General features: G+C 35.3%; 1 protein-coding gene and 1 pseudogene across 2 annotated transcripts; both read left to right on the plus strand.

The window, feature by feature from the left end:
* Window positions 1-398: 398 nt before the first annotated feature.
* Window positions 399-5,244, plus strand: LOC138403436 (uncharacterized; annotated as a pseudogene).
* A 2,974-nt stretch (window positions 5,245-8,218) lies between these two features.
* Dip-C (dipeptidase C) lies at window positions 8,219-18,932 on the plus strand. Of its 2 annotated transcripts, XM_034977097.2 has the most exons (12): window positions 8,219-8,744; window positions 9,199-9,390; window positions 12,104-12,151; window positions 12,640-12,701; window positions 13,328-13,372; window positions 14,038-14,113; window positions 14,740-14,933; window positions 15,887-16,021; window positions 16,657-16,771; window positions 17,525-17,716; window positions 18,044-18,195; window positions 18,542-18,932. In XM_034977097.2, exons 1-12 carry the CDS (start codon window positions 8,574-8,576, stop codon window positions 18,588-18,590), a joined length of 1,431 nt encoding a protein of 476 aa, XP_034832988.1. In that variant the 5' UTR covers window positions 8,219-8,573; the 3' UTR covers window positions 18,591-18,932. The 2 variants fall into 2 exon arrangements, with proteins under 2 accessions (XP_034832988.1, XP_034832989.1); XM_034977098.2 differs by lacking the exon at window positions 18,542-18,932 and having other exon boundaries at window positions 18,044-18,199.
* Window positions 18,933-18,949: the final 17 nt, after the last annotated feature.

The raw sequence follows: 18,949 nt of genomic DNA on the forward strand, positions 1-18,949 counted from the left end.
ATCACAATTTCTCAACTAAGCCACGCCTTTGTCGGTAATCTGCACTAGATAAAATATTTTGGCGTAATAGCTGTGATGACTGTTGAATAAGTACCTACTAGATAGTAATATTTACTAATGACTAAGCTAAATCTAACCGAAGCCGGAGCGAGTCAACTAGTTTTACAATAATAACGACATACCTACCTATTTTTATTTTAAACCAGCCCCCCAATTGTGTAAGAATAACCATTTCATGGCTATCACAATCGTCAAGAAATTCTGCCCTTTGATTGGCTGTGACAAAATGTAACCAGCGAATCAACCAATCAAAGGGCAGAATTTCTTGACGATTGCGATAACCATAAAATGGTTATTCTTACACAATCGGGGGGCAGATCCGCATGAAGGTCCGGAAGATGAAGGGAAAAGTGGATGGCCGTGCTTGTCGTAAGAGCGGAGCGATGGCGGTTGTGGCAAAATGTAGAGCGCTCCAGCCAAACACATTCTCCAGCACGATAGACCAACGATATAAAAAGAAGCGGGAATCAGCCGGGTGGTAGGTACCTAGGTACTTATCTAATTATGGAAGGCTAAGGAAAGGATGTGATTGTGCTCATAAAGAAAGAAATAAGAAAGAACACGAGCTAAAAAATGACAAAGAATCTTAATTAATTACCTAGGAAAATACATAGCTAGTGAACATAGTTAACTTAAAATGTGTACCTACCCATTGTATGTTCATTTTGAAAGTTGTAACAATACTTGCTGGCTCTAACAGCTAAACAATAGAAAAGCAGCCTCAGATTTATTAAAGGTACCTAAAATAGAGGTCGCTGTAGTAATATGCTTTTTTGTTGCAGGTGCTTTATATATTATACTTAAGTAGATCTTTTCTATTAAACTGTTCTTAAAAACATCAGAAAGAGTAACAACGAACTCAATAAAATCTCCAGGAAAAAATCGTACTTATAAAAACCGAGGGCAACGTCCGTTTTTAGTTTTGGTTCAGCGAAACAGCCAGTTCACTAACACATACAAACATGGTTACAAATACTGACTCACCATGTAGGTAGGTACCTACCTACTAAAAAGTAATTATTATAGACGCTATGTCTGACTACATACGGCTTAAATTACATCGCTATATTTGAGTTCCTGAGATATTTCTGATACAAAAAACAATCTGCACAGGTGTACCTACGTATTACCTATACCTTTCAGGTAGGTACATACATATCTGCCACTCATATTATACACACGCCGCCAAAATTAGCGGAACACAAAAAAGAAAGAATTAATATATTTTTTCGTGACACTGGCCGGTTAGTTACATTGTTTTTTTAAAATTTTAGATCTAACTAGCTTGTTGTAGGTTGTTGAAAATCCCATGGGAAATTTTCCAGGACAAAAATTAGCCTATCAGCTGTAGTAGCCCGTCCCTGGGATGCAACTGTATTCTGAGGATGCAAGCTATCTCAGTAGATTCTTTAAAAACCCGTGGAATCACCCGAGTCCTTACAGCATCAGGGATGAGGAGTTAGGACCGCGAGTTCAACGATAGTCTTCACTTGCTAGGTACCTCCAATATCAATTTATAACCGACAGTTTCTAAATTCCGTCAGTTTAGGTGATCAAGTCCCCTGCAGCATCAGGTTTGAGGAGTTGGAATCTAATTTTTTTAGGGAACTATCTTGCAAAGTTTCTCTATTGATTAAAAAAGAAACTACGCAAATTGGTTCAGTAATCTCGGAGATTTCGATGTATATAGGTAGATAAACACAACTACTATTTTTTTTGAATGTCGGTTAACAAAGTAGCCTATGTTACTCCCTGTTTAATCTTCTACTTGTCTGTGAAAGTCCCGTCAAAATTCAGCCGTTCCGAAGATTAGCCCGTTCAAACAGACAGACAGACAGACAAAATTTTAAAAACGTTTGATTCAGTTATCGTACACTTCAAATAACTACCTTATACTAACCAGCTTAATATGAGGTCGTTATTTCGAAATTACAGACAGACACTTCAATTTTATTTATTAGTATAGGTTTGAAAACGAAACATTAGTCGACGGTGATTTTTTCATACATTTGTTTTAATTTTTCATTCATACATCTCTATCGACTGCTTCGAAGTTGATTTTCTGTTCTCGTTTCATTTGAAAAACATTGTATTGCAGTTTTATGAGGCTTTTGATTTTTCTGGCATATTGATCAGTTACGAGCATCTAAGTATGCCTGATTTAACGCTATCAGAAATCATTAGGGCAGATGAAATGAGTAAAGTAAAAAGTAAAATATTATCGCTTAAATAGCGATCTCCTCCAGGCAACCTTAGGGTAGAAGATATAAAATAAATTAAATAAAGTGGAAGGGGTGTACTAATTAAATAAAGTAAATAACCATTGATTTATTAACTACCTAGGTAGGTAGGTAGTTAATAAATCAATGTAAATAACACATAATATACGTATGTTTATGTATAAAAATAAAAATACAAACGTAAATAAGAGAGGAATAGTGAGAAGAAATGATCAATCCTACAGATCGATTGCTACAAGACTTTGTCGATCGTTATGAACGATTCATCGTAGCATCCAACGGTACAGATTGACGAATTCTCTAGTGAGGACGAGAGGACAAGGCAGGAAAAGGTGTACTTCAAGGAGAGATGACCGTTTTCTACAACTAAGTTCGTCGGAACACGAGACTAACGGCGGTGCAGGCGCGGAATGTATTGGAGGTTCGAGGAGTAAGAGTGAGTGAGCGGACAGTTCACAGAAAATTCAGAAAGGTCGGTATAGGCTCATTTGTGCCCGCCAAAGCACCAAAAGTTGAGAGACACCACGGTACAAATCAACTATACTGGTGCTCGGGAACATCGTAATTGGGATTTCGACAAGTGGGGTCAGGTTCTCTTCGCTAATGAATGCAGAATTCTGTTAAATCAAATTGATGGATATAGGGTGGCCAGCACGGGCCCCGGATATGAATCCCCCATTTTTTGTGTACCGCTAAATATAATAATTATGCCGGCATGTATAGTTCAAATATTTTTGAGTCTACAACAAAACTAAAAGTAGACTGATGTATATTTTACAGATTTAGATTTTCCATTAGGTAAGGTAGGTACCTACCTACTATGAATAATAATAAATAATTAAGTATTATTACTTAGGTACGTACGCAACGTAGGTTGAATGAAGTATTTTACTAACTTTTTAAGCTTATTAATAATACATCATAGATATACTTAGGTATTACTCAATGAACAATTTCTTGGATCACGGAAATTAATTTCAGTTAATTTAGATACCTACCTATTATGTAAGTTGATTTACTGTTATTGATTGAGTCGATTTTATGTGTTGTATTGTACTTAAGTAGGTAGGAAGGTAGATGATTATGTTATAATACTACATCCAAAAAGCATAATATTGTAAGTGAATACTGAAATAAGAATAAATTTACCTACTTTGGTTACGCAAGAAACATTATTGACATCGATTAGGTACTTATTAAACTTCCATATAGGTCAGATACTATTGTATTCAGCCCTGACCGTTTTACAAGTTACATTTAGATGAGATAGATAAATTATCTACGAGATTACACCTAGCAAATGTAGGTACATACATACTGGAGGGCTATGACCAAAGATTTTCAACTTCCCATGCGCGACAGACAAGTGGACCGACGAGTTGAACCACTAACACAAAGATAAGACCGTTCACACGTATCGAGTCGGTCTTGTGTTTATTTACGTCCATCGTATTGTTTGTACACAGCCCGGCACGACTGCGCATCTGAATACGTCATACCCCTCCCCTGTACACCGCGGAGATCCGTAATTCCTACACCGGGGTCGACTCGGCTCACTCGCTAGTCGCTCATTCATTCCACATTCGCAAAGGTAGTTGCGCGTCGCTGGTGAAATTTGTAATTACTAACAGTACATAATAGCGCTCAACGCTATGTTGAAAGAGACTACAAGATATGAAACCCGCAACACAAATCAAGAGGAAGGGCGACCACTGACTTCAAACAGGTTACCTGCTATTGAGGAACTTACAATTGGTCTCAAACAAAAGCTTCACCTGCAAGCTCGGGCGAGAGCTGCACCTTATTATATTAGAAAGCAAGAACCAGTTGATCTCGTGGAAAGGTTATTGGAGCAACGTGCCCTTGTCGCCGAGGCTGTACGGAGACTTCAAGAAAAGAAACAACCGTGTCACGAGATATCAGTAGATTCTTAATTTATTTTATGTTAATAAAACAAAACATTTTAGTTGTGAAAGTGTGGACCGTGTTGTGAAATCGCTTGTGTGTAAGAAACGTGTCGGGTTACAATGGTGCTATATGCGGAAAGCATGCGAGAGCGAGATGGCCAGCTATGACGTGTCACGCGCGGCACAAATCACGAGAACGAACCAAAATGGCCGCCGGTACTCTACAATCATAATATTTATTCTTCATTTCATAGTGACCTTTAATGATTAAAGTACTGAATGACGCAACAAACTTAACTATAGTACCTACTTACTATGTTATGCCTTCCATATTATATTTATTTTATTAATATTAACGTTTTCGTGACAAGACTTATGCTGAGACATTTCCAAATAACTAAAGTTATTAATGTAAAGTATTCAAGAGCTTTAAATATTATGTTTGTGTCTTTAGACTTGAAACTCAATAGAAATCTTTCATCAAAGTCAAAAAAGAATATGTTGTTTTTTCTACTGTATTCAGTTATAACTATTTGTTAATATTCCATGGATGTGACTCAAATGCCGTCACATTTTATTATTCAGTTAATAATATTGTTTGTGCACATAATGTAATCATAACAGCTTTCAAACGGGATCGTAGACTTACAGTAGGTAATGTTTTAAATACAGTTATTTCCTCGCATGACACATATAGTAATAAGTAAAATCGTATGATTCATAATGCGATATGGCAGGTATGGTGTTACTAAATCAGACAACATTATTGGTCTGAATTATAGTCATACCTGTAATAAACCAATAATTTAGGTAATTTATAGGCAATACTTATAATAATTAATAAAGTACCTATCTTTTTCTTTAGTACATCAACAATGTAATGTACAATTGTACCAAATCAGGTATAAAAATCAATGTAATATTACATGTGTGCATGTTTTAGTGCATTTTGTGATTTTAGATAGTTTAATTTATCGATCTTGTGATTTAGATAAGAATTAAAGAGTTATCTAATAAATGGAATGAAAATTAAAAGACACATTAGTTTCATTTACATGTTCATGGTAAGTTCCTAAATTCTAGGTCAGGTTGATTTCATAAAGTAGGTAAGTAGGTACCTACCTATATTGGTATACCTACTTGGTCTACAATTTGTACCTACACTAGGTACCTACCTACTTACCAACGAAGTTATTGTAGGTATTGTAAGTTTAGTAAACACCATCCATCTCCATCATCAAAACAGAATTAGGTAGGTATGATTCCCAAATTCCTATTTAGATAAGTTACAATTTTTACACAAAATATTTTATTTTTCTAGCCAGGCATTAATAAACTGTTTAATAGGTATTAATTAACACTAATATTATTATAAATGCGAAAGTGTGCTTGTCTGCTAGCTTTTCACGGCCCAACTTTCATCCGATTTTGATGAAATTTGTACAGAGGTAACTAGCTTACATCCCGGGGGGACGGAGATAGCCCACGTTTTATCCCGGAATTACCACGGGATTTTGAAACCTAAATCCACGCGGGCATCATCTAGTAGGTACCTAATAATAATAATTTGTACAATATATATAGCATCTTCGCTTTTCGCAAAAAACAAAATTATGATGTTATTTGGGTTCATAAACGTAAATAGGTAGGTACCACATTAAAATTAATATAAATAACTAAAATATGAACTCTGTTGTTTATTTTAATTAATTTCATTTTCACTTTATTGTACGTAGGTAGGTATTTCCGCCAATAGTTAATTTAGATTTTTATTCCTGTTAACACGCGTTAAAATTATTCACTTGTATTTTGTTGAAAGTAGGCTTGACGGTTAATATTAAATTAGTTAATTAAAACAACGTCAAAATAAAATGGCGTAAAGTCCATTCTTAAAATCCTAAATAATATAATTTACTACAGAGTACATTGAATATACGGGTATTTACTTACTAATCAAAAAAAAAATAAAAACCGACTTCGTTACATAAACACTAAAAATAATATACACTAGTAATAAATTAAATTATTTTTCAATTTTTAGTGTTTATGTAACGAAGTCGGTTTTTATTTTTTTTGTAAAAATTTTTTATTTCACAATTTTTAGTGGCCCCATGGAATTATGCTATGACTGGTTAAAAATCTACTGTTTACTAAGCTATTACACTGATCGCGAGCAATTTACTCTTATCCGTTGAGGAGTTCCAGTATCTATCTTCGAAGATGTTCATCAGATCTTCACCAAATTGAAATGGGACCAACTTTGAAGTATACCCTTTCAAACAAAAATGAATTTTCAAAATCGGTCCAGGCGTTTTTGAGTAATCGGGGAACATACATAAAAAATAAAAAAAAAAAAATAAAAAAAAAAAGATTCCGACGAATTGAGAACCTCCTCCTTTTTTTGAAGTCGGTTAAAAATCTATGGTAAATAACTCGATAACACACAGATAAATACTCGTTATTTTTCTATTTTTCATACCGCCATCTATTGCTGAATAGCAAAATTTAAAACGTATCATGGAGATTGGAGCGAGTGACCTTTTTTAACCGACTTGAAAAAAGGAGGTTCTCAAGTCGCCGGATTTTATTTTTATTTTTTATGTGTTGCCCGATTACTCGAAAACGCCTAGACCGATTTTGTAAATTCCTTTTTTGTTTGAAAGGGTAAACTTCTGAATGGTCCCATATGAATTTGGTAAAGATCTGATAAACATCTTCGAAGATACATTGATAATGGAACTCCTCAACGGATAAAAGTAAATTGCTCGCGATCAGTGTAATAGCTCAATAAGTTTGAGATGCATGCCCCGGATTGAAACCCCTCCCCTAAAAGAAGGCTGACGCGGATATCACTATTGGGCTATCACCACTGAGGCTTATTAGATTAGCAAAATAATAAGGTTCATTTTGAGTGTACATAATATAATTGTTTTTGTCTGAGCAGTACGGTACGACAAGGCTCTTTTGGCACTTGAATGACATTGACAGGGGAGAGTTGAAGAACAAAGGCTGCCAGCATATAAAATCTCCTCAATTTTGCGGAATATATTCAAAATTTCAATGTTGAAAATCGAGTAAGTTTTATCTAATTTTAACTAAATAAGAAATTGGTAAAGCCGTCCCTGTTCCCAAATCGAGAAAGAATAATAAAAACCATTTATAATCCATGGTCTTGCAACTTATCATGTTTACCTGCTCAAATACTATATCATATATTTATTTATTTTTATTTTTAATGTAAGTACCGGAATTGTAGTTACATAGTAGTAATAAATAAAGTTACATTGGAAATGCTTATCTCTAAACAGAGGTTTCTTGCAGCTTCCCATTCAAGGTTGTATTAAAAAGTAGTAAGAATAGGTCGTACGGTACCTACTAGAATAATTATAAAATATATTATTATAATAATAAATATATTTAGGTACCTAGTGCTGAATATAGCTATAAGATGCAGGTACACATTTATGCTGTAGGTATATTATCAGGAGAAATGGTGATGTAATGTTTATAGAATGGCTCTAATATTTGACAAAAACAGTGAATTTCAGATTTTTTACTTAGCAACACCGCTTATAAGGAGAGCTTGTAAAGTAGTACTTTAAAAATTCTTTTAGGTCCGTGGGAGACAGCGTGACACTTCACAAGATGGCGGTGTTAATTCTTATTTTCCCCACGCGCCAAAAGAGCCTTGTCGCCTTATCGCTTGTCGGTACAGTGCGACAAGGCTCTCTTGGCACTTGAATGACATTGACAGTTAGGCGCTGTTGGAGAACAAAGGCTTAGAACCAAGCTTAGAATATTCAAAACGTTAGTTCCGATTTTCACCACGCGCCAAGATAGCCTTGTCGCACTGTACCTGTATATCGTGCTGTATATATAGCTCTTTCTTATTCTTTTTCTACTTAATTTGCTTTATGGCATATAGCTCTTTGAGCTCCTCTCAACAAGTGTCATCTTGACATGTGTCAAGTATGAATGTATGTGTTGTGTTGATGTCACTTTGACATGTTATTGATTTAATTGTGATTTTGTTGACATCCCAAGAAAAACAACATTACAATTTGATTTATTTAGAAAAAACTTGCAATGAAAACATAATACCTATTTTATATAAATCAGAATCAAAAAGCCCTGTTTCTATTTGTTTATATAATATAGTGTGCACTGTACATGGCAAGTGTTTATACGATTTACACCAAAGTGAAGTTCGATACGACATAAAGATCCTATCACTCACTGTATAGGTACTTTGTTTTGTGGTAACGCAAACGATAACTCATATCGAACGTAATTTATCACCGTGATAAGCAAAGCGAACGCAACTAGAGAAATTAAATTTCATCGCTCCATTGTAAGTTTAGCCACGATGATAGAAGCATGGTCTATGGGGCCCGGCACTCTAGAAGTGCCCTTGTCACTATTTGCTAAAAACAGAGAGCGGCTTACGGAGAAGTTGCAGAATGGTCAAGTGGTTGTGTTGCAAGGTGGAGACGACATAAGCCATTACGATACAGACATTCAATATGTTTTTAGACAGGTGAGGAAACAATTTACTCTTTTTATATTATACTAGCTTATGCTCGCGCCTTGTCCGGGTAGACTACACAAATTTCTAATCCCTATTTTAACCCCTTAGGGGTTGAATTTTCAATATTCCTTAACAGATGCCTGTCTCATAATAGCTATCTGCATGCCAAATTTCAGCCTGATCTGTCCAGTAGTTGGAGCTGTGCGTTGATAGATCAGTCAGTCAGTCAGTCAGCTTTTCCTTTTATATATTTAGATTTTTTATTTAACTAGATGATGGCCACAAATTCGTTTGTGTGAATTTAGATTTTTGAAAAGTTGGAAAAGTTAGCAGAATGACACTCAGAAAAACATTTCACATATTTTATAATATCGTGAAAATACTTACTTAAATGGAAAGCTGCAGATAAATCCTTATTTTAATTTGTATAAAATTTTTATTCATAAATATATTTTGATTTCAGGAAGCATACTTCACTTGGGTGTGTGGTGTAAGGGAGCCAGGATGCTACTTTGCACTAGATGTGAAGACAAAAAAGGCATATCTATTTGTGCCCCGTCTACCAGAAGAATATGAAGTGTGGATGGGCAAGCTGCTCACATGTTGTGAGTTCAAGAAAATCTATGGTATTGAGGAGGTCCATTATGTTGACCAGGTAAATCTTTATTTTATTTATTTGGTCACTTATGGCCACTTACACTGATGAACACAAGAAATGCTTTGAGATTTAGCATGTAAACTCAAAGCAAGATAAGAATCCATACTAATATTATAAATGCAAAAGTGTGTCGGTCTGTCTGCTAGCTTTTCACGGCCCATCCGTTCAACCGATTTTGACGAAATTTCCCCGGAATTGCCTCGGGATTTTTAAAAGCCTAAATCCACGCGGAAGAAGTCGCGGGCATCATCTAGTCATTAAATAAAAAAATATTTTAATCACATACATTCAATTGACATTCTAATTGGATAAGCTATTCTTTATCCTTTAAAGTTTAACCAATGTCATTTAGATCATAGATTATAAATTAAGTATTTTAGATTGTTATCTAAGTATTTGTTTTATCAATTATCATTACAATCTTGTGGTGTCAAGGTAACTTAGATTTATTTGTTGTTCTAAACAGACGCAACATAGCAGTTTAAATGTAGTTTTATTGCAATATGGTATTTTACACCAAGCAAGAAAAATCTAAAAATATATAAACATGACACTATTACCAATTAGCAATCGAAAAATGTTAGTTTCAATTAATAAAATTATATAATGAATGTTATTCATTTTAAAGATTTCACTTATTTGTCTGATCTACAAATATCCAAAACGCATGATATCGTTGCCGCCATGTTAATTGCGACTGTCACGTCACATGGATTGAAATTGTAATGTATTTCACTAAAAAACACAGTTGCTTACCAATCCGTGTGACGTCATGGCACCTCATGAACCTAAAAAGATTGCGGGTAGCGTTTTCGCGGCGAAATTTGACATGCAAAATTTAAATGCATTTTTATTGCACTTATCGATCAATAAATTTTTTGTAAATTTTTTGGTAGTTTATTATTATCACTTTAGGATCAAATTAAATTTCAAGAAAAGATAAATTACCCTATTGGCATCATACTGCATCATATTATCATTGCTGAGAGTCGTAGCCCCGTTATATTTCATCATCATCATCATCATCATGATCAACCCATTACCGGCCCACTACTGAGCACAGGTCTCCTTTCAGAGTGAGAAGAGTCTGTTATATTAAACCGTTAAATAATACCCCATAAACTACAGCTATACAAAAAATCACTTCATTTCATTACTACAATCCAAGACCCTATTATTTATTTGTTTATAAACACACTTTTTTTTGTGCTGTTACCACAAATTCACAGTTTATAACGGACAAAGTCAAAGTCAAATTATTTATTCAGAATAGGTAACATGTTATGCTTACTGATGGTCAAAATTGTTAATTTGTAAGATGATATAGTGGTGATAATTAATTACGTAGGTACTTAAACTTAAAGCTATAAATAATAGTGGAAATTCTCATAGAACAATACATAATGTGGTGGGCGCTCAGATATGCCTACTCAGGATGTGGTACCACTTATTTTTTCTGTGGTTTGCCAATGCCTTGAACTGAAGTATTATCATATCATAATTATTCATTTCATGTGTACTTACACATATGGCATTTTGTATAGTAATAAAAAAAAATTACAAAAAAAATAAAAACCGACTTCGTTACATAAACACTAAAAATTGAAAAATAATTTAATTTATTACCGAATATATTATGTATACAAGAGTTAATATAGTTCCATAATAATACTTTTTGGTGCCGGTGCCAATTAGCTTTAGCTGCGCGAATCGTCTAGACTTCATATTTTTATGGGCCTCCACAATGGCACCTCATTGGCACCGACCCCAAAAAATATTATTATGGAACTATATTAACTCTTGTATACATAATATATTCGGTAATAAATTAAATTATTTTTCAATTTTTAGTGTTTATGTAACGAAGTCGGTTTTTATTTTTTTTGTAAAAAAATTTTATTTCACAATTTTTAGTGGCCCCATGGAATTATGCTATGACTGGTTAAAAATCTACTGTTTACTAAGCTATTACACTGATCGCGAGCAATTTACTCTTATCCGTTGAGGAGTTCCAGTATCTATCTTCGAAGATGTTCATCAGATCTTCACCAAATTGAAATGGGACCAACTTTGAAGTATACCCTTTCAAACAAAAAAAGAATTTTCAAAATCGGTCCAGGCGTTTTTGAGTAATCGGGGAACATACATAAAAAATAAAAAAAATAAAAAGATTCCGACGAATTGAGAACCTCCTCCTTTTTTTGAAGTCGGTTAAAAAGAGCGCCAAATCTACCATTAGGAGTGAGATCGCAAAATTATTTAATATTATTATTTATTAGTATGGCTGACCATACTAGTAATATTTTTAATGCGAAAGTGAGTCTGTCTGTTACCTTTTCACGGCTCATCCGCTTGACTGAATCAATGGACTATATATATATTTATCAATGGACTACTTTTTATCTCGTAAAATCATTTTTTTAAACACATTAAATTTTTACAGGATTTTTAAAAATCTAAATCCACATGAGCAAAGTCGAAGAAGTTAGCATGAACTGTAAACATCATCCTATTAGCATTTGGATAAAATAATACTATGTTCTTGCTGGTTCTACTCAAATAGATCTTGGATTAGACCAGAGAATTATTAAATAGATTATTATAATTAATATAATATAATTATAATGAGTCATGGACATTATCTAAAACTTGATAAATAAAATTAATTTACATCTATATGAAATGCTATATTAACCCTATTTTTTTTCAGCTTCATGATATTTTGAAATCTTTCAATCCTGATACTCTTCTAACCCTTGTAAGTATTTTTCTAGAACTATTAATTATTTATATTTTACTAGCTGCCCCGGCGAACTTCGTAACGCCTAACAGTCGATTCTTTTTCAGGAGTTTTTTTTAATTTTTCTCTCTGTAAGAACCATCCCCGTACTTCAAGGAATACTATGAAAAAATAATTAGCGAAATCGGTTCTCGAGATTTGCGATCAGCAACACATTTTGTGATTCATTTTTATATATAGAAGATATTTTTATATCCATACCAATATTATAAATGCGAAAGAGTGTTCCACGGCCCAACAGTTTAACCGATTTTAATGAAATTTTGTACAGAGTTAACTTACATCCTGGGAAAGGACATAGGCTACCCGTTTTTATCCCATATATATTTTTATTAAGAGTTCCCACAGGGTTTTTAGAAAGCCTAAAGCCACGTGGATGAAATCGCGGGCATCATCTAGTTAATTATAGTATTTAAATGAGTTTTAATATTGTTATGTAATTTTAGAGTGGACCAAACACAGACAGTGGCCTTACTGCAAAGGAGGCAGTTTTTGAAGGAATTGATGAGTAAGTTTTATTTTAATTTGCACTCACAGTTGCCCATTGCTTTGTACGTGCGAAAAAATCTGTTTTCCAGTTTTAAGTTTTGTTTTAGGGTTCCGTACCTCAAATGGAAAAAAGGAACCTTTGTAAGATCACTTTGTTGTCTGTATGTCTGTCTGTCGTGTCTGTCAACAAACCTATAAGGAACTTCCCGTTGATTTAGAATCATGAAATTTGGCAGGTAGTTAGGTCTATACGAAAACTTGAATTTGTGGTTACATCACAAAAAAAATTAAAATGTGTTTATGAACAAATAATTAATATTTTCAATTTTCAAAGTAAGATTGATATAGGTACCAAGTGGGATATCATATGACTTTATTATTAATTGTTATATTTGTAATTTTAACAATTTTTGTAAGTATATTTATGTTAGTTAGTACTCGTAGTTTAATTAGTGTAATTGGGCTTTATGGCTGTTCTAATCTCTGCATACTATAAAATTAAATAATAAATAAATAAATAATAATAATAATGAAAGGGCTTTACCTGTAGATGCATTCTTAAACAGATTTTTATGCATGAACCCTCGGTGCGCGAGTCTGACTCGCTCTTGGCCGGTTTTTATAATCTAAATTAACTTCTTTCAGATTCAAAGTGGACAATGAAATACTATTTCCTATCATCGCTGAATTGTAAGTTAACTTTAATTTTTTTACTCTAATAGGTACCAATTTAATTTAACACAAAAACTAAACTAAATTGACAGGGCGCTTGCAGACAGATCTGTAGAACAAAAGTGTTTACTTCTGAAAATTTAGTTTTGAAGCCATATACTAATACTATAAAAGCGAAAGTGTGCCTGTTAGTCTGTTACTTTTTAACAGCTCGACCGCTGAACCGATCTTGATAAAATTTTGCACAGACATAGCTTGGATTGTGGAGATGGGTATAGGATACCTACTTTTTATCATGGAAAATCAGAGAGATCCCAAATATTTTTTTAAAACCTAGATCCATGCGGACGAAGTTGCGGGCATCATTATCTAGTAGTTTTTATAAAAGCACCTCTGTGTGTCTTTCCTATGCGGATAAAGAAATTTCAAATCAAAATAATTCCATCTCGCTCAAATGTACCTAGTATCATTGTATCAGCAATTCTATTAATCAAATATTTATTTAATGATAACTTTATCAACCGGTTTTGAAGCATTATTACTTTTATCAACTGATTGCCTTATCAAGCATTAGCTGTTAGCCTACAAATCTACTTAATACCTTGACCATAAATTGACTGTTGTTTTGTTGAGGAAACATTTTTAAATAGATTATTAAAATTATGAAATTAACTTCTTTTCAGGCGGGTGATAAAGACACCTGAAGAAATCGAAGTTATGCGTTATGTTTGCAAAGTGTCATCAGACGCTCATAAACAGGTAAATTTAAGGTTTTTTTCATATTTTTAGCTTAAATGGCACTTTTAACTTTGTAGGTAACATTTATTTCTTATTCACATGTTTAAGAAAAAAAAATACAAGTTAAAATGTATAAGTTCCAGCTCTGTTTCCTGAAGGCTGAAAATGTAGGTAGATGTAAATTGGAGCAAACTACATAAAAAAGGGCTGCGGTAAAAGTATAAATTTCCTTATCGTCGTATTATGAGCGTTCTAGAATAATATTCTTGTGACATATTACTTATATTATAATTATTATCTTTATGTTCCTTAACAACTTACGTACACCTTAAACCCAGTTTCACTAGCCTTTAAATCCTCTTCAACCTAGTTGCCTGGTAGAGATCGCTTCACAACGATAAGGCCGCTAATTGTATGTTCTTCTTTTACATGTTTCTTTTTGTGTCTTTTCTTTTTGGTGTACAATAAAGAATATTTAAAAAAAAACTGTTCTTCTAAGAAAAGTTTCAAACGTTGTCAAATTTTGTACAATTTATAGGGCGATTTTGCTGTTTTCAACACAGTTGTAGCCAAAAATGGGCCAACAACGTAGTTTTAAGAAAGAAAAATTCCCAAAAGCGATTTTTCTATGGGTTTGTAAACGCCAGGTGATGCTGTTCGCGCGGCCGGGGCTGATGGAGTACCAGTGTGAGTCAGTGTTCCTGGACCACTGCTACCGCGTGGGCGGCTGTCGCCACGTGTCCTACACGTGTATATGCGGGTCGGGGCACAACGGCGCCACGCTGCACTACGGCCACGCCGCCGCGCCTAATGCCAAGATGATCCACGATGGGGATATGTGGTATGAATGATAATTTAATCTATACTTCTATACTAATATTATAAAGAGGTAAAGTTTGTTTGTATAGGGGTAATCTCTGGAACTACTGAACCGATTTTAAAAATTCTTTCGCCAGTATATACAGCTATTCCTGAGTGACATTGGCTATATTTTATCCATACTAATATTATAAGTAAATGCGAAAGTGTGTCTGTCTGTCTGCTAGCTTTACACGGCTCAACCGTTCAACCGATTTTGACAAAATTTGGTACAGAGATAGCTTGCATCCCGGGAAGGACATAGGCTAGTTTTTATCCCGGAAAATTAAAGAGTTCCCACGGGATTTTCAAAAACCTAAATCCACGCGGACGCAGTCGCGGGCATCATCTAGTTTTCAATAAATTAAAGATCCATACGAAAACTTTAGTAAGCTATCCGTGTGAAGCCAGGGCTGGTCGCTAGTCTATGTACCATGTAAAAGGAAAAACTCACTAACTGATCTATCAATGCACAGCTCAAACTACATGCACGGATTGAGCTGAAATTTGGCTATTATGACGAAGACATCGACTAAGAAAGGATTTCTGAAAATTCGACCCCTAAGGGCGTAAAATAGTGGTTTGTTTGAAAGTCTACGCGGACAAAGTCGCGGGCATAAACTAGTTTTCTTTTATTCAACTAGCTGACTCCTGAACTGGCTGAAATAAGCACTTCTTTATTTTTTTACCGAAAAGCCAGATTTTAATTTTCATGGATATAACTCGAGAGACTTTCATGCAAACTTTGACCCCCTATTTATAACTCCAAAAATTTACTTCAGTGAAGCAGGAAAGAACATTTTAACTATTGTCGTTAAACCAAGAAATAAGCCTTAAATCGTTAGTTGTAAACATTTTTGTTTAGAATAGGATTAAAAGTAGGTTTAAAACAATACCAACCCTGGCTATAAGTCAGCTATTATAATCTTTGCGTAGTTTGTTCGACATGGGAGGAAACTACGCGGGGTACGCGGCCGACATCACGTGCTCGTTCCCCGCCAACGGGAAGTTCACCAGCGACCAGAAGTTGATCTACGAAGCCGTGTTAGCTGCTAGAGACGCTGTTGTCAGGTATAACGCCTAAAGTTTAACTGTTCATGCGCCATTTTAACTTTTTGTGTCAAATTTCATGTCAGAAGCACGATTTTAGTCCATATTTTAAAGGTGAACCGTACTTTTGACATGAACTCTAAGGTGATTTGTGTTCTAAATTCTAATCTAACGGAAAAGAAGTAGGTAAATGTTTCAAAGAAAAGTTGATTATCTTAATTTCTTCAGTCCTTACCTATATTGAAATAAACTTTTTGTTTATCAATTTAAAATTTACCCTGCACTTTACCTACTATTAACCAGCCGATTTTGAGATAATTAATAAAATATCGGATGACCGGCGGGGTGATTACGTATCTCGCAACAGGCTTGCGACAGGCGTAAATCTCGCGATCATTGCTGTCAAACGTAAAGGCTAGAGAGAGACAGCAATAGCCACAAAGCAAAATAAGAAGAAGAGAGAGCAAATGAACTGTTACATTGCTACTGCTGTCGCGTTGCTGTCGCTACTGCAACGTTTTACGTAATCACCCCGTGGATTAACGCCAATCCTATCGGATCTAACCAGATAGAAAATCATGCCTGATTGCAATCCCTAGTTGTGGGTACTGGAAAATCGATTCCTTTTCCTAACTTTTTCGAAATTTTATTGTCAGAGAAGCAAAACCTGGAGTGTTGTGGAGCGACATGCACTTGACTGCGAACCGTGCCATGCTAGAACATTTGAAAAAAGGCGACTTGCTCAAAGGAGATGTTGAAGAGATGATCGAGGTGAGACTACTGAACAACTAACTCTCGGACGTTAATATACGAGTAGACTTTAAGGTACCCGACCGCGAATTGCAACGGAGTCGTGCGATCAACTGCTATCTCTTCGTTTACAAAGCTACGAAAGTCTCCGATACTGGAGGACTTAGACTAGCCACACTTTAGGGGGTTTTCATATGAATTTGACTCGTGCGAACACGCACGAACAATCTGATCAATCAAGATGGGAGCGTGCAGATTGGGTCTATGTTTTTTTTTAAAGAATATTAGCCATGAATAATATTCCCGTTTCCCTTCCAACTAAGTAAATAGTGCAACCGGTGGGGTTTGAACTGCCGACCTTTCGGATTTCAGTCCGCGCCTTAAGCGTTGAGCTATCGAGGCTCAAATTGGGCTATTGGGTTTGATTAACTCGTACCCCTACCACTACTGACTAAAGTAAATAGTGACTTATCAAAAGAGGCTCCAGTCCAATCCAGCCGCCTGTAGGCCTCTTCAAGAGCTCGCTACCAAATATGGTCCTCCGCCTTCCTCATCCATCCGCTTTCCGCCACCTCGGTCATCGGTCCAACAGGATGGTTATCCAGGTCGTCCTTCACTGAGCTTACCGCGGTGTCAGAACATCAACCGTCGGTTCTGTATCAGATATGGCCTGCCCACTTTCCCTTCAGCTTGCTAATCCTTTGAGTTAAATCGGTTACTTTTGGTCTACGAATTTCCTTGTTCCGGATTTACCCTAATGTAATTTCTGGTTAGAACGGGGTAAACGGTGTCCTGCAGCCGCACGGGCTGGGCCACTTGCTGGGGCTGGACGTGCACGACGTGGGCGGCTACCTGCCGCACTGCCCGCCGCGCCCCTCCGGCCCGCTGGGCAGGCTGCGCACCGCGCGCGCGCTGCGGCCCGGCATGGTGCTCACTATCGAACCAGGGTGCTACTTTATACACAGGGTTAGTATCAACTAACTTCCTGGTCAGAACATATATTTAGCTATACAGATAGCACAACATTTAGCTGAATTCAGGCCTTTTAGTTGGCAAGACACATTGTAGACTGCTAATTTTGTAAATATTTATTGTGTTTAACAGGTGTTGGATCAGCAAATAAATCTATTTCTATTCTTCAATAGTATATATTATGTAGTATATGAAATGAAATAAATTTTAGTCTTTTATAGGTAAATTAGTTCCTCTAGTTTTGCTCAATGTGGCGAAGTTTTTTTATTTTTCTGGGTATAGTTTCTGGCTTTAATCGATTTTTGAATTTAATCGTTTCAGCTCTTGGACGGAGCTCAAAACAATCCAAAGCAAGCTCAGTTCTTCAACTGGGAGCGAGTGAACCAGTTCAGAAGTTTCGGAGGCGTGCGCATCGAGGACGACGTACTCATCACCGAGACCGGAGTCGACAACTTGACCTTCGTACCTAGAACGTAAGCACACATCATCAACCGATAGACGTCCACTGCTAGACATAGGTCTCTTGTAGGGAAGTCCCTACGCCACGGTCTTGCGCTGCCTGAATCCAGCGGCTCCCTGCGACTCGTCTGATGTCGCCCATCCATCTAATGGGGGTCTTCTAACGCTCCGCCTTCCGGTGCGAGGTCGCCATTCCAGCACCTTGAGATTTCATTAATGATGTAACTAACATAGTTTTAAGACCTTCGTCATTGAGACTAAAGAGGTTCATTTTACTTTTCACTTTTCAATTTATTTTTCGTTGGCTTAATAAAAAGTTTTTCAGTATTTTATATCCAGATACTTTTTTAATTGTTTTAGTGTCGCAGAAATTGAAGATTTCATGGCAAATGGTGCCAACTTCAAATAACCCACCTATTTTAGAAGAACTTGGATCAATCAAAGAAAACCATATTTATAAGTATGATTGTGGGAGGCTGAAAGAGAATAATCTCTTTGTAAGGAAAAAATCATGTATTATATTGTATATAAAACTTACTAACCTATACTTAATAATTTAAAGAAATTTATTTAAAGAAAAAATAACCTTATCAATTATATTTTTTCGTAAATTGTAAGCCTTCCTAATAATAATATAATTAAACGCTACTACGCTATTTATACGATTAGGTACCTGCTAATTTATTAAAATTTTAATTAAAAAATACATTTTCTAAATCTTTTGTATGGGATATTAAAAGTCTTATTATTTCATAGTTTTTTATTTTT

This window comes from Maniola hyperantus, chromosome 16 (assembly GCF_902806685.2).
Source record: "Maniola hyperantus chromosome 16, iAphHyp1.2, whole genome shotgun sequence".
In the NCBI taxonomy this organism is placed as follows: domain Eukaryota; kingdom Metazoa; phylum Arthropoda; class Insecta; order Lepidoptera; family Nymphalidae; genus Maniola; species Maniola hyperantus.

Bases quoted from the DNA above. Each gene is read 5' to 3' on its own strand.
- Dip-C (XM_034977097.2), top strand. From the start codon at position 8,574: ATGATAGAAGCATGGTCTATGGGGCCCGGCACTCTAGAAGTGCCCTTG. The intron at 9,391-12,103 runs GTAAATCTTTAT...ATTTTTTTTCAG, and splicing joins AGGTCCATTATGTTGACCAG to CTTCATGATATTTTGAAATC. The intron at 17,717-18,043 runs GTTAGTATCAAC...TAATCGTTTCAG, and splicing joins GGTGCTACTTTATACACAGG to CTCTTGGACGGAGCTCAAAA.